The 13049-nt window shown below is 36.6% G+C and overlaps 1 protein-coding gene across 50 annotated transcripts in view; it reads right to left on the reverse strand.

Moving 5' to 3' along the window:
• The window catches only part of EPB41 (erythrocyte membrane protein band 4.1), a 174559-nt gene that overhangs the window by 86833 nt on the left and 74677 nt on the right, over positions 1 to 13049 (reverse strand). For 31 of the 50 annotated variants that reach the window (XM_023634891.2, XM_070260572.1, XM_070260570.1 and 28 more), the window contains exons 2-4: positions 11889 to 12366; positions 8213 to 8425; positions 5512 to 5616 (exon numbers count right to left, since the gene is read on the reverse strand). In XM_023634891.2, the coding sequence (XP_023490659.1) occupies positions 5512 to 5616; positions 8213 to 8425; positions 11889 to 12359 (789 nt within the window). In that variant the 5' untranslated portion in view covers positions 12360 to 12366. The remainder of the gene's footprint in view (positions 1 to 5511; positions 5617 to 8212; positions 8426 to 11888; positions 12367 to 13049) is intronic. The other 19 variants (XM_070260603.1, XM_070260596.1, XM_070260585.1 and 16 more) reach the window with 1 other exon arrangement.

A 13049-nucleotide genomic window follows, 5' to 3' on the forward strand; every position in this document is an offset into this window, starting at 1 on the left:
TTGGGGAGAAAAAGGAAAAAAAATAAAATCTTAAAAAAAAAAAAAAAAAAAAGGATGCGCAGAAGAAATCCTGACCTGAAATGACCACGGAACCAAAGATTCTCCTCCCCACAGAACCAAAGGACCTGGACCTGACTGGACCTTAAAAGTCAGACTCATCAGAAGCAAGGGCTCTGTCACCCAGGAAGATCTGGTGTTAAAACTCCTTCCCCACCCTACCATAAATGTTTAGAACCTTACCATAAAGGCTTGAAGCAATCAAAACCAATCAAAACCTGTCCCGCCAGCATTTCTGTGTGCCAGCCTGTTCTCCCTAACCTCTTAAATTTCACCCCAAATCCTGAATTGGGGAGACAGATCTAAAGGCACATGCCTGCTGTCTCTCTGCAGATCAATCTCACAGAATAAAGCTGATTTCTGCTTCCAAAAGCTGATGCCATCATTAATTGGCTTGTTCATGTGCATCGCGTAGGAGAACCCCACTTTTGTGCGGTAACACTGTTAGTACGTTGACTGCAAATCACTGCTCCAAGATACGTTCATAGAAACTCTCGAGCGCAGGTAATTCTACGTCTCACTCCTGAAGCGCTAGAAAAGCCACATTTAAATTCACTAGAGATGCCAACCCAAATCTTCCTAGTAAAAGACAGGATCCCAAGTGCAGCCTCTTTACTGTGTAACTATGTTTACAAAATTCATTTTAGTCTTTCTAGTTTACCAGACAGTAAAGATATAACATTACTGGCACTTGCCTTCAAAGCCAGTCATGAATCAATAAAAAACAATCCATCCTTTCAGACGACTATAAACTAAATTCCTCATATTCTTGATTAAATAGTTACTCCATTGGTGTTTGCTATTTGCCTTTGCAAGATGAAAGAAAGACCCTCCTGACTATGAATGACTATCTTTCCAGAGTGGATTATCTGACTCCTAGGGTAAGATAATTCATCCTCACAGGAAATGGAAGAAAGGAGAAAGATTGTATACTATTGAATTAAATGAACCCCTAATCTAAAATTTCCACTATTTACTAGAAGAGCTCAAGTTTTTTGCTTAGAAAGAGAATCTGGGGGTGGGGGTGGAGTTGGAATAAATGTGGGTGACTTTCCTCCAAGGAAAAAGTCCTTGATCCATTCATAAATAACTAATTCTAAGCAGAAATAAAATGTAAGAAGCAACTATTTAACTCATAGAACTCTGATTCATACCGGTAACAAATCTCTCACAGGGCTATAGAAGTTTGCCTCTGACTGCTTTTCCTCTTCTCTTGCCAGACTCAGTCTGGCAACAGGCCTATTATCATGCAGTCAGTAGAGAAAGAAAGAAAGAAAGCCATTTCACGTCAGGAAAGAGTCAATTCAATTAACTTTCCTCCCTACTCGAGGCACCCAATTGTCTACAAGTAAAAGAGAGATCCAGAAGCTCTTAAGAAGAGAAGTTGCACATACAAAGGACAGATCTTTACACATACAAAAGAAGACACTGGAGACTGGAAATGGAAAGAAGAAAATATTTCTCTCTCCTGGTACCGTGGTTCAAATTTTTCCTCACAACATGAGGGACTAATTCTGTAGGTAGGAAACAAAATCTGAGAAACAAAGATGAAATGTAAAAATCAAGGAAAGAAGAATAAAAAGCTGAAGAAGAAAATCACTTAGGGAGCGGCAGCAGGCAGAGAATTTCTGGAGTGAACTCACTGTGTAGCTCAGAGGAAGCCACTCTGCCTTTACACGCTTCAGTTTTCTCATCCCTAAAACGAAGGGGATGAGCCCCAAGAGCCTCTACAGCTGTAGTGCATTTTGTGTTCTTGGAATAACAGAAAACTTAGATAAATTACTAACAAAGATTAAAGTCTTTACAGATTTAATCATTTCATGCATATCTCTATACTTCTAGAGAGAGTATCTGGACATCTGGCTTACTGACAGTAGATATATAAGAAAGGGTAACTAAAATGAAGCCGGATAATCTGGCTAGACACATCAATTTTAAGTTAAAGGTATTCTGTTCTCTACTATATCCTACCTGAGAAAAGATCAGGTAAATTATCCAAACTGAAGGATGCTCCACAATGCACCTCTAGATTATGACATACAAATCTAATTTTTTTAAGTAAAGGCTTTGGTTAGTCAGTAATTTCATTTTTAAATAATACTATCATAATAACAATGAAAATACCTAATTTTTACTGAGTGCTTCCTACAAGCCAGGTACCATTTTACAGGCTTTTATATAGATGATCTCATTATCATTCTCATTTTACCAAAGAGAAAAGAAAAGCATAAGTAACTTACTTAACTCACAACTAATAAGTGGCAAAGCTGTTCCCTCAAGTATAACAGTATGTCTCACTCTTTCAACATTTATTGAATGCCTACCACACTCAAGGCAGTCAACGTGCTAGACAAGGACATTTTTTGGGAAATCAGAGTCCAGTAAAGAATATAGACATGGGCCCCAAACAATGAATGATAATCACCCCATACAAAGACACATCACACAAAGATACATCACTGCGAATCTCAGAACCCTAAAGAGAGACAGGGAGGGAGGGAGGAAGGAAGAAAGGAAGGTTCTACCAGCTTAATTCTACAAAGGGCAGAAGAGAGGGAAGGTCACACAAAGAATCAAGAACCAGAACGGCTTTGGCCTTCTCACTGGAAGATAGAAGACAATGGAGCAATGCCTTCAAAATTATGAAGGCAAATGATTTCAAGTTTCAAATTCGATACCCAACCAAACTACCAACTAAACGTGAGAGTAGAATAAAGACATTTTTCAGACATGTAATGTCTCAAAAAGATTACATCTCATGTACCGTTTCTCAGAAGGAGCATCTATCAAAAACACAAGGAAAGCTAGCATAAATGGAACAGAAGAAACACCACAGGAGAGAGGCAAAGCAAATCCCGAGGATGATGATGATGGGAAAGAGCTGGCACAGCTAGACAGAAAGAGCAACCCATCCAGATGGAGCAGTATGACTCAAGAGACAGCATATTGAGGAAGGACTGTCATCATCAAGGTGGCTCTTACTACTGTATTGGCCCTTTAACCTGACAATGCTAAGGAAGTCCTCCCCAGGTTCATTTTTACACAAGATTTGCTTGGGCTATGTGCTAATGAAGTTCCTGCTTTCTCTTCTACGCCCTACTTCGTGGATCAGCCAAAGACACTCAATTTAACTCGAAGAAATACTCTGCTTTAACCTATTTTTGAGAGCTGGAGTTGGCCACAATAAACTTAGAAGCAGAAAATATAGAACAGCCCATTGCCCCCGATCATGTTCCTATTGGATATCCTGTAAGAACCTGGCCCATGCTACAGACCTGCCAGATGCCCTGACTACGCTAAGCCCTATGTTTCCCAGGACTCACTTGCCCACTGACTTCCCCAGAAGGGATGCTTATAAACTATCAGGGAAGTTGAAACTAGATTATAATTCAGAGACATCAACTTTTCTTTTCCAGAAATATTTTAGCCAAGAGGGACAATAATGCCCTTTTTTTGCACAGCCAGGTATGTACTTGTCTATTCAGCTTATATATTAGGCACTTTTAACATCGCTTTACAGATAAACAAATAAATAAATATAAATAAAGCAATGTAATATTTGCTCATTAAAAAATAAATAAGATAGTAAAAACTACTACAAAGGAAATAAAACTTGTTGACAGGACAGAGTATGGATGACACCAACAATGGTTAAAAGTTTTCAATGCAACTGGAAGTTTTTGAACCAGTGTGGGCCCTGGAAACTCAACTGCAAGTGGGAAGAATTTCCTCTGCTGCATGAGTTTAGATGAACCAGCTTCTAGAAGTGTAAGCATGCTTGGTTCATAGGAAAATTATTTCCTGTTATATTAAACAAGTAGGTACTCAGTAGACTTTCTGTACATGCCAAATTCAAGTACTCTCAAATATTCTCAAATCAACCTTGAAGTTTTTTCCCCCACAATATAAAAATATTCAATTTTATCTCACTGAGCTTGTATAACATAAAATACTTTTCAGAGTATTTTCCTTGATTCATGGGAGAATTTTCTGGCTCACAGCCGCAGAAAGCTTTCCATGATAGTTTTGGGGGTATTGTTTTGTTTTTTAATTACTTTCAATCTTCTCTTACAACGAAAATTAGAGGCTTCAGTACAGGCTGGTTTGAGCCTTTAAGGAGACAAATCAGAAGTTAAGTCTTAAAGAACAACATTAACCTAGCGCTGGCAAACATAGTTCTTCTGTTTGAGTCAATAGTCATTCACAGGAGGAACAAACTGTTACAAACTACAAATATTCTAGGATATTCTACAAATAGATTTTGTTTAGGCAAAGGGTAATTCCCTGTCTTCTAGTGCGTATTATCTAACTCAAATAACCCAATCTATAGGATTTGCAGTTGTTAAAGGCTGCTGCCCTTCAACTTTTCTTAATAAATATAAATCATCTTGGAGAAAAACCAACTAAAATGGCTTGAATACATTGTACACAAGACTCTCTCCCTATGACCTGGCCCCTCGCATGGCTCTCCAAATTCATCTATTACTCCGTTCCTCGCGCCCTATGTTCAGTCAGGCTAGATGGCTCTTAGTTCACCACAGGCCACTCTCAACTCTAGGCCTTTCAACAAGCCCTTCTCTCTCTGCGTCACTTGTCCATTTTATCTTTCAGGTTTTAGCTTAAGCATCACCTCCTCAGAGAAGACTTCCCTCGCCATATCCTCCCACGACATCTCATATTTCCTTCTGCATGACCCTCATCATGACAAACTCTAGTCCTCTAGAGGGCAGGGACCATGTCTATCTTATTCATAGCTGTGTTCATGTCATCTAGTATACCACCTGCGAATACCTGTTAAACTGGACTCAAGTTTTCATCGTTAGATTTTAAGTTAAATATGCGTAATTTTCAGTTAATTGGACCAGGAAATAATTCAAGTTTTTTGAAGTAAATACCTGACTTTTAACCTTTCTTTCCTCCTCTATGTTCTTATACTTTCTTTTACTTCCTTTAAAAGTTAACTACTGGTTTCCTTTTAGGCTGGAAGAAAAATTCAGATTCATTGTATGACTGCTTCAATAATATTGGGACTTTATTCTCTTTTATAATATTACTCTCAAATGATAACATAAGTATATATCATAATTATCCTATAATTGTAATATTGATAGACCATCCATTCAACAAATATTTATTATGAACCCTCTACATATTAGATATAATACTAATTGTATAATATATGAATTTATTGCTATCTTCTTGCTATTCAGAATATCATAGCTCTGTACTTTCCCTGTCATTTAAAAATACACAGTAGCTACTTTCTCTCAACAATGAAAGAACACATTTTTCTTTAAAATATTCATTCTAGAGGGAAGATCTGAGAAACAAGAATAGACAGGAATAACTCTAAGTACATCGTGTCTTGGAAAGGCAGGCATAAGTACATTCTTAACAGCAATAAAAGGACTCAAATTTTTTGTCAGCTTCTTACATTACAAGCAGTCCCCTCACCTTAGAGGTTGTATTATCCCAAATGGCAAGACCAAAGTAGTCTTCTTCCAAAAGATTGAGGTGCTCACATACTCGTTTATGCAAGTCTTGTCCCTTAGCATGTTTCTGCAAAGACATACATACTTTAGTTGAGGTTTCCTCTTATTCCTGATTCATCACCAAATAAAGTGTCACTTTCCAATTTTGTCGTTTATCCTTGGTTACTAAGGCTTTCAGATGGCTATACAGTGTAAGGAAAACAATGTGAGTTATAAAATTCCTATTTCTTAATTTGTCAGCTTAAATATGCAAAACACACTTATAATGGCTTGGAAATAGTGCTCCAATTCAAAGCACAATTCCTCTTTCCCTCCATCTACCATCCCCCACCTCCATCCTAAACATCACATTCTTTATTTTTGGTGCAATATTTCCTGAAACTTGCTATGGGCTGCTGTCAGTCACTGTGGCCACCTGAATTAACAGAATCAACTGTCGACACTGACAGTTAATAGTGGCTATGCAAATCATTAGACTCCATCATCCTCAGACCAAATGTCCCATGAGAATGAGCCTTGTCTCAACTCCCTGCACTCTCTGTCAGAAAAATGCATACGGTCTAAACTTCGAGGCACCCAACGGGATATTACCTGTTGTAGCGGTTCTTTCAGTTGTGCTACAAATCATTTTCTTAATGTGTCTTCACCGAAAAAGTCAAACCACTGTCACATTTGGGTGCTTGTAGTCTTATTTACAAGGGAGAAATGTCTAACTTAGAGGCTGAGATTTAGAGTCAAAAAGTCCTGGTTCTTCCATTTATTAGCTAAACAACCTGAGTTGATTCAATTAATATTTCTGAACATTAGCTTTCTCATCTGTACAATAAGAATATTTACACCTGTCCTACCTATCTATGGAATTGTTGAAAAAATCAAACATGCTAATGCCTTCTGAGAAACATAGTTTTTAAAACTTCAAAAAAATTAGAAGTCATTTTTTGGCACAGATATACTACAGGTCCTTCTCTCAATGAGCTGAGTTATTTTTTATGACAATTAGTAATTCACATAGATGTTAATTCTTTTTCAGACTTAACCCATCTACATTACATCATCTTCTTCATTTTCTTCCCTCCTATGTTTTCACTCTAAAAGACAGAGATGATTTGGGAATTCTTCATGTACAAGTCAAGTCCTTACTCCCTCATTCATAATTCCAAAATCCAGAACTTCTAAAAAGTAAAAGGTTGGTGTTTTTTGGTCACTAAAGCTCATCTGAAGGCAAATTCTGACCTGAACTGTTATGAGGCTATTTGTGATCTTTAGGTATCCATCTTAGAATGAATCTTCATATATTTTACCATAAAAATAACATACTTGATCATGTGGGCACTGCCACATACCCTACTGGGTATGTTACGAAATATGCAGAATATTACTTATTGCTCATCTAAATTCTGAATTCTGAAATACACTTACCCTCAAATGGTTCAGATATAAGGGACCTATATCTGGATCTTGGTCTGAATGGAAAGAACGAGTGTAGAATAGCTTTCCCCATCTCTAAACTAGATAATGGTAAGAAGTAGGAAGAGCAGACCCTACGTCTCCTCTGTTACCAGGTGTAGTAGCTATCTTCAAAGTACAACAGTACATTTTTCTTGACTTCCTTTCTAAAACTTGGAGAAAGAATACCTATTAATTAATATAACACATATTTTATACTATTTATTTGTGCTTTAATAGATTTGTATTTGCACATAAATAATTCAATTCAGAAATAATTTGTTACACACCTAAGATACAAGTATATGTGAATTATGTTTTATCAACAAAAGCTATTGTTAATAATAATCACAATGGATTATATATCAAGCATATCACAATTGACAATTATTGCTCCAGTTCAAAAAGGTAGTTAATAGATTTTTAAGGATTTTAACTTGTCTTGAAGGAGCAAAAAAGTAACTGAATAACTCTGACATTTTTATTCAATCCTGATACATTACTTATTCTTTCAGAAAATAATAGAGAATTTTAAGAAACGGCATTACTTGATTTAAATTTTTTATATACTATCTCATGGGGCTATAGAAATACATTAAGTAAACTAAAAGTTTAGATCTGGGAGAGCAGAAATGAATAGAAAGTAATTTTTTTGACAAATACAGTTATGGAGACAGATCGACCTAATAACAGAAATTGAGGCTATCCTAGGAAATTTAGTCATGGAAGGTCACTCTATAAATATACCCCCCCCTTTTTTTTTGCTGAGGAAGATTGTCGCTGAGCTAACATCTGTGCCAGTCTTCCTCTATTTTGTACGTAGGTCACCACCACAGCATGGCTGATGAGTGGTGTAGGTCTGCATCTGGGATCCGAACTGCAAACCTGGGCCGCTGAAGTGGAGCTCACCAAACTTAACCACTACACCACAGGGCCAGCTCCCACCCTTTTTTTTCTTTTAACAAAACTGTTTTTGATTATAAAAGTAACACATGCTCAATTCACAAGATTTGGCAGATACAGAAACACACAGAAAAGAAAATTAGACTAACTTATAATCCTTCCACACTTCCACCTCCAGAAAATCATTATTAACATCTCAGTCCACAGAAACAGTCATTATACTGGGACTTATCTCAGGCCATGGCACCACTTGCCCAACCCTACATGAAACAATTTATAAGAGTTCTGACTCCTGGAAATTAAAATACACTCACCTCCACAACACATTCATAAACTGTGTCATCCAACAAAGAAACCTTGCAATGCATGTTTCTGTGTCTTCTGATTGATTTCTGGGAAGCTTTTAATTCTCTTTCTGCTTTAGATTCAGGACTTTCTTCTTTCACTTCTATTTTAGAGCACTCTTCAAGACCTTCTTCTTCCTTAGTTTCAAAGTCTGGGTCTTCTCTGCGTTCTTCCTGAGCAGGCTACATATCCATGATACCACCAAGTCAGTAATAAAGACATTTCACAAAACATGCTGTATACACTTTTACCTATGATAATGCTACCAATAAAAGCACTAACTGAAGAAGAAAAATTGTTACAACAAATATAAGTGACATTAAGATTAAATAATTATTTTTCTGTAAAAGATATTATGATCTCCCAAATGATCTACAGACCGCTATTCTCAAAGCTTCTCAGATAGAATCTTATCTTTCAAATCAATAAATGAAGGTTACAGGTAAACTAAGGGGACCCCAGTCTATTGCTCTCAGCATTATATTTTCTTCCTGACTATCCATTATACATTAAAGTCCATCAAAACTTTCACATCTCTGCCCCAGGTGCCTCAATTTTAGCAAGGAAGTTTTATGAATTTCAAAGCGAGATGTGATTTGTCACATATTCTAAATTTTATGAATGACTAAGAGGGGTTCTTGGGACCAATTTTAGAGCCTAAAGCAACTTACGTAGTAAGCTAACAACTGTAACTACCAGTTAACTCCTTTCCACCAGGTAGCAATCATGCTAAATGCAAAAACTCAAAGAAACAAGAGATGGATGGAAATCTGGGTCTCCTACGATAATCACTAAATTATCCCAAAGTAATACAGATAAGTGGGACAACATTTTGGCACATACTTTCTTACTTCCAACACAATAAAACTGATGAACAATTCTTAATTAAACCTCACCAATTCCTGTATTTCAAAAGAATACATGGTTGACGTCTAGGAAAAGGGATTTAAAGATGTATTTGGTTCCTGCAACAGAAATCAGAGGTGGTCTAAACGGCTCCTCCCTGCCCTTTACGATCCTCTTCACTGCAATCTCTTCGTCGAGGCCTGCACTGGCTACCCTATCTACCCTATCCCCACTCTACTATTCTTCACGTCAGTACCCTGTTTATTGCCTCCGTAACATTTATTACAATAATAAGTTATTTTTTATTTACTACTTTTTTGTCTCCTCCATTAGACTATAAAGTCCACAAGAGCAGAGATCATGTTTTATAATAATCATAATCATAATAATAGCAAACATATATACAGCTATTCCAATAGCCATTCCAGTTACTGTTCTATGAGCATTACCTATATGAATTCATTTTATCCTCATAATAACCCTATGGGGAAGGTACTATTATCATCCCCACTTGACAGATGAGAAACGGAGGCCAGAGAAGTTAAAGTAACTTGCCCAGGGTCATACAGTTAATAAGTCACACACCAGTCCGGCTCCACAACCTACGATCTTAAACCTCTTTGCCATATTGTAGTTTTCATTAACTACTGTATATCCAGCTTAGGGCCTGGCACACATGGTAGGTTGTCAATAAATATTTGCTGAATGAATAAAGAAACATTAAAAACTGACATATGTCTTCCAAAAATTCCAAGGTAGCCTAGATGACGACTGAAGGTGTAGACCTATAATGCAAACTCGCTTTAAAAAATCCCGGATAGAAAATGAAATTCTACTACAAATACAGAAATATGGTTAACCAAATAAACCTTTATCCACAATGTTTTGTGCCATGAGGTTTTGACTGTAAATAATAGATTGCAAAAGGCCTAAAATACTTTGCTCCTTTAAACAACATCCCCTTGAAATTTAACAGTACTAATTTGTTTCTTTTTTGTCATATGTAGACAAACACCTGCATACAATTTATCTCAATTCGGAATTAATGAAGTATCAGTGAATGAGACTTTAGTTCAATCTAAAATTAACTTTGTGTGTCATCTGCTTTAACTTCACTACAAATGATATGTTCTTTAGACAAAATAGACAAGCTCTGATTCAAACGTTAACTAATACAAGAAATGGATTTTTCCTACATAAAGCAGAGGAGGAAAAAAGCAGTTAAAAACCTTGAAAGTACCAAAGTTCCTAAAAGACAATATACTTTAACTCTCTTGGTATTCCTAAAATAAAATTAATGATATTAAGATATGTAGAGATTCTTTGCTTTTACTGTTCAGGTTTATTAACTGAGTAATAATAACTAATATTTATTGAGTGCTTATTATATTCCAGGCAATGTCTTAAGAGCTTTACATGTTCATCTCTTTTAATCCTCATAATAGCCAAATAAGGTAGATATTATTATCCTCATTGTAGAGAGGAAGAAACTGATAAAGCAAAAAGAGTCACTTCTCTATGATTTGAACCACCTGGTCTGATTCCATAGCCTGCTTTTTTTTTTTTTTTTTTTTTTGCCAAGGAAGATTTGCCCTGAGCTAACATCTATTGCCAATCTTCCTCTGTTTGCTGAGAAGATTCGCCCTGAGCTAATATCTGTTGCCAATCTTTCTCTCTTTTTTTTTGTATGTGGGCTGCCATGACAGCAGAGCCACTGACAGATGAGTGGTGTAGGTCCATGCCCAGGAACCAAACCTGGGCTGCCAAAACAGAGTGTGCTGAACTTAACAACTAGGCCACTGGGGCTAGCCCTCATAACCTACATTTTTAACTATTACATTATATAGTTAATCTTGTTTACAATCTTGATTCACTAATAGCAAGTGCATAATTCACCCTAAATTTTACTTTAGCACTTTTAATATACAAGTAATATTTCTAGAAATACATGTAATTTTAGAAAATTCTAATAAAACTGTATAGCCCAAATCTGAGATGGGACTTATACTTTTAACAATGCAGATTCAGAAATGAAAAGACTTTGAAGATAACTCTCAATTTGTAGATATTAAGGCTGAAAACAAACGAGATTCCTAGAAAACAGTTTGAGTTACAGTACTAATATTTCCCATGTTTTTTGGATACATGAACAAATTCATAACTCATGTTAACTTTACCTACACTGTGACACAATTAAGGCCCCAAACTACTATATATTACAAAGGTGGTATAAAGAGCTAGACTTCCGCATCTATATCTTACACCCTGTGGTCTAGTTGGCCAATATGATCTAGTTAGAGAAAACAACAAAAATAAGTCAGGCATGGCTCAAACTTATCACATACCTCTGGATGGCTTGAATCTATCACATGGCTTTTATGCAGATTCCCATAAAAGAACACGTTTGCTGATAACTATCCCATTCCTAACAATTCCACCAAAATGAACTCTAAACCACCTCAATTCCTCAATTCTTTTTCCCCTTTTATTAAAAATCTTGGACTTGTTCTATTATTACAGCAAAATGATATCTAGACTGAATAGACTCATTTAAGAAATTCTTTTCTTTCATTTTGTTTTCTTTGATTTATACAATATAAGTATCTTTTTAAAAACCAAGTTTCCATTGACTGTATTAATTTCTTTAGAGCAGAAACTCCAAAGCTTCACGATACTTATTACTGTCAATGCCTAAGTCAACTGGCTAGTAAGAAAGAAAACCAAATGTTCTTAAGCGGAAAATACCGCATATATCCCACCTTCATTGCACCCACCTCCCCTACGTTAGCACATCCTTACCTGTGTTTCTGCACTGCTTAATGAATGAAGATCCAAGGACGGGTCGGTTTTGAGTTCAGGTTCAGGAGCTGCAATTGGGGCCTTCAAAATGATCTCTTCATCAAGACTGGTTCCAAATTCTCTCTCTCTCTGACCTCCTTCACCTTTCTCTGTACCAGACTCTACTTCTTTGCCTTCTTCCTCAGAGACCTGAGATTTAGGCCTTTTGAGAAGTGAGGAGAACAGCCGTGACAGGCCCCTGTTTTCTGATGTCCGCTCCTTGTTCTTGGTCAAGTCTTCATGTATCGGAGTGTCTCCATTAGATGTTTTCAGCTTCTGCTCACACTGATTATCTCCCTCAGCGGCCGCTTGAGAAGTCTCTTCCAGCCGAGTTTCTTGTTGGCCTGAGTTTGTGGCCCCCTCTCCCTCTTCGTTCTGTTCTTGGTGCTGTGAATTTTCAGCTTCAGCCACTAAACTCTTTTCTGTTGTCATGACGTTGCTATTAAAAAGAAGATGGAAAAGGGAGGCTCTTAGAAGCAAAACACATTACTGTAGGCAAAACCCTAAATCAGGTCAAGTGTGCCAAAATTAATACATTTAGGTTTTTAATCTCCAACAGACAGTACTCCAGTCCATTAAAAAGGAGACTGTCCATTAAAGTACAAAAATATCTTGCCTATGCATCCTGAATAAATTATTAATGCCTTGACTTGCTAAAGATATACACATAGAGAAATCAGCTTAAAATAGTACCCCCCTGAAGGCATCTTGGTGAAATGCATCATATTTAAAATTCAATGTTCAGAACTGCATATAGCAAATACAGTTTTATCCTTCCTAAAAAAGGATCTTATTTGTATACTGTTCTTTGAGGATATCAGTCTGAAGGTGCAAGGTTTGCAGGAATTATTCTTTGTAAAATTCTCTACATCCCAAGAGCTGATGAGATTAAAAGTTCCTCAACTCTTTCTTCTTCTTCATATTTCTTAGAATGCATAGACTTCTCTATCAAGAACAGCAAAGGCAGAATTCTGATCATTTATCTGATTTGACAACAGCAGTATACGATTAAAATAATCGCTAAAGAATTCCTTAGGTTTTCATGTTACAATACTAAATTACAACCTCTTGCAGAGGCATTGCAGTTTAAGTTCTTTAAGATGTTTTTCCTTCTGACAAATA

This window comes from Equus caballus, chromosome 2 (assembly GCF_041296265.1).
Source record: "Equus caballus isolate H_3958 breed thoroughbred chromosome 2, TB-T2T, whole genome shotgun sequence".
Classification (NCBI taxonomy): Eukaryota; Metazoa; Chordata; class Mammalia; order Perissodactyla; family Equidae; genus Equus; species Equus caballus.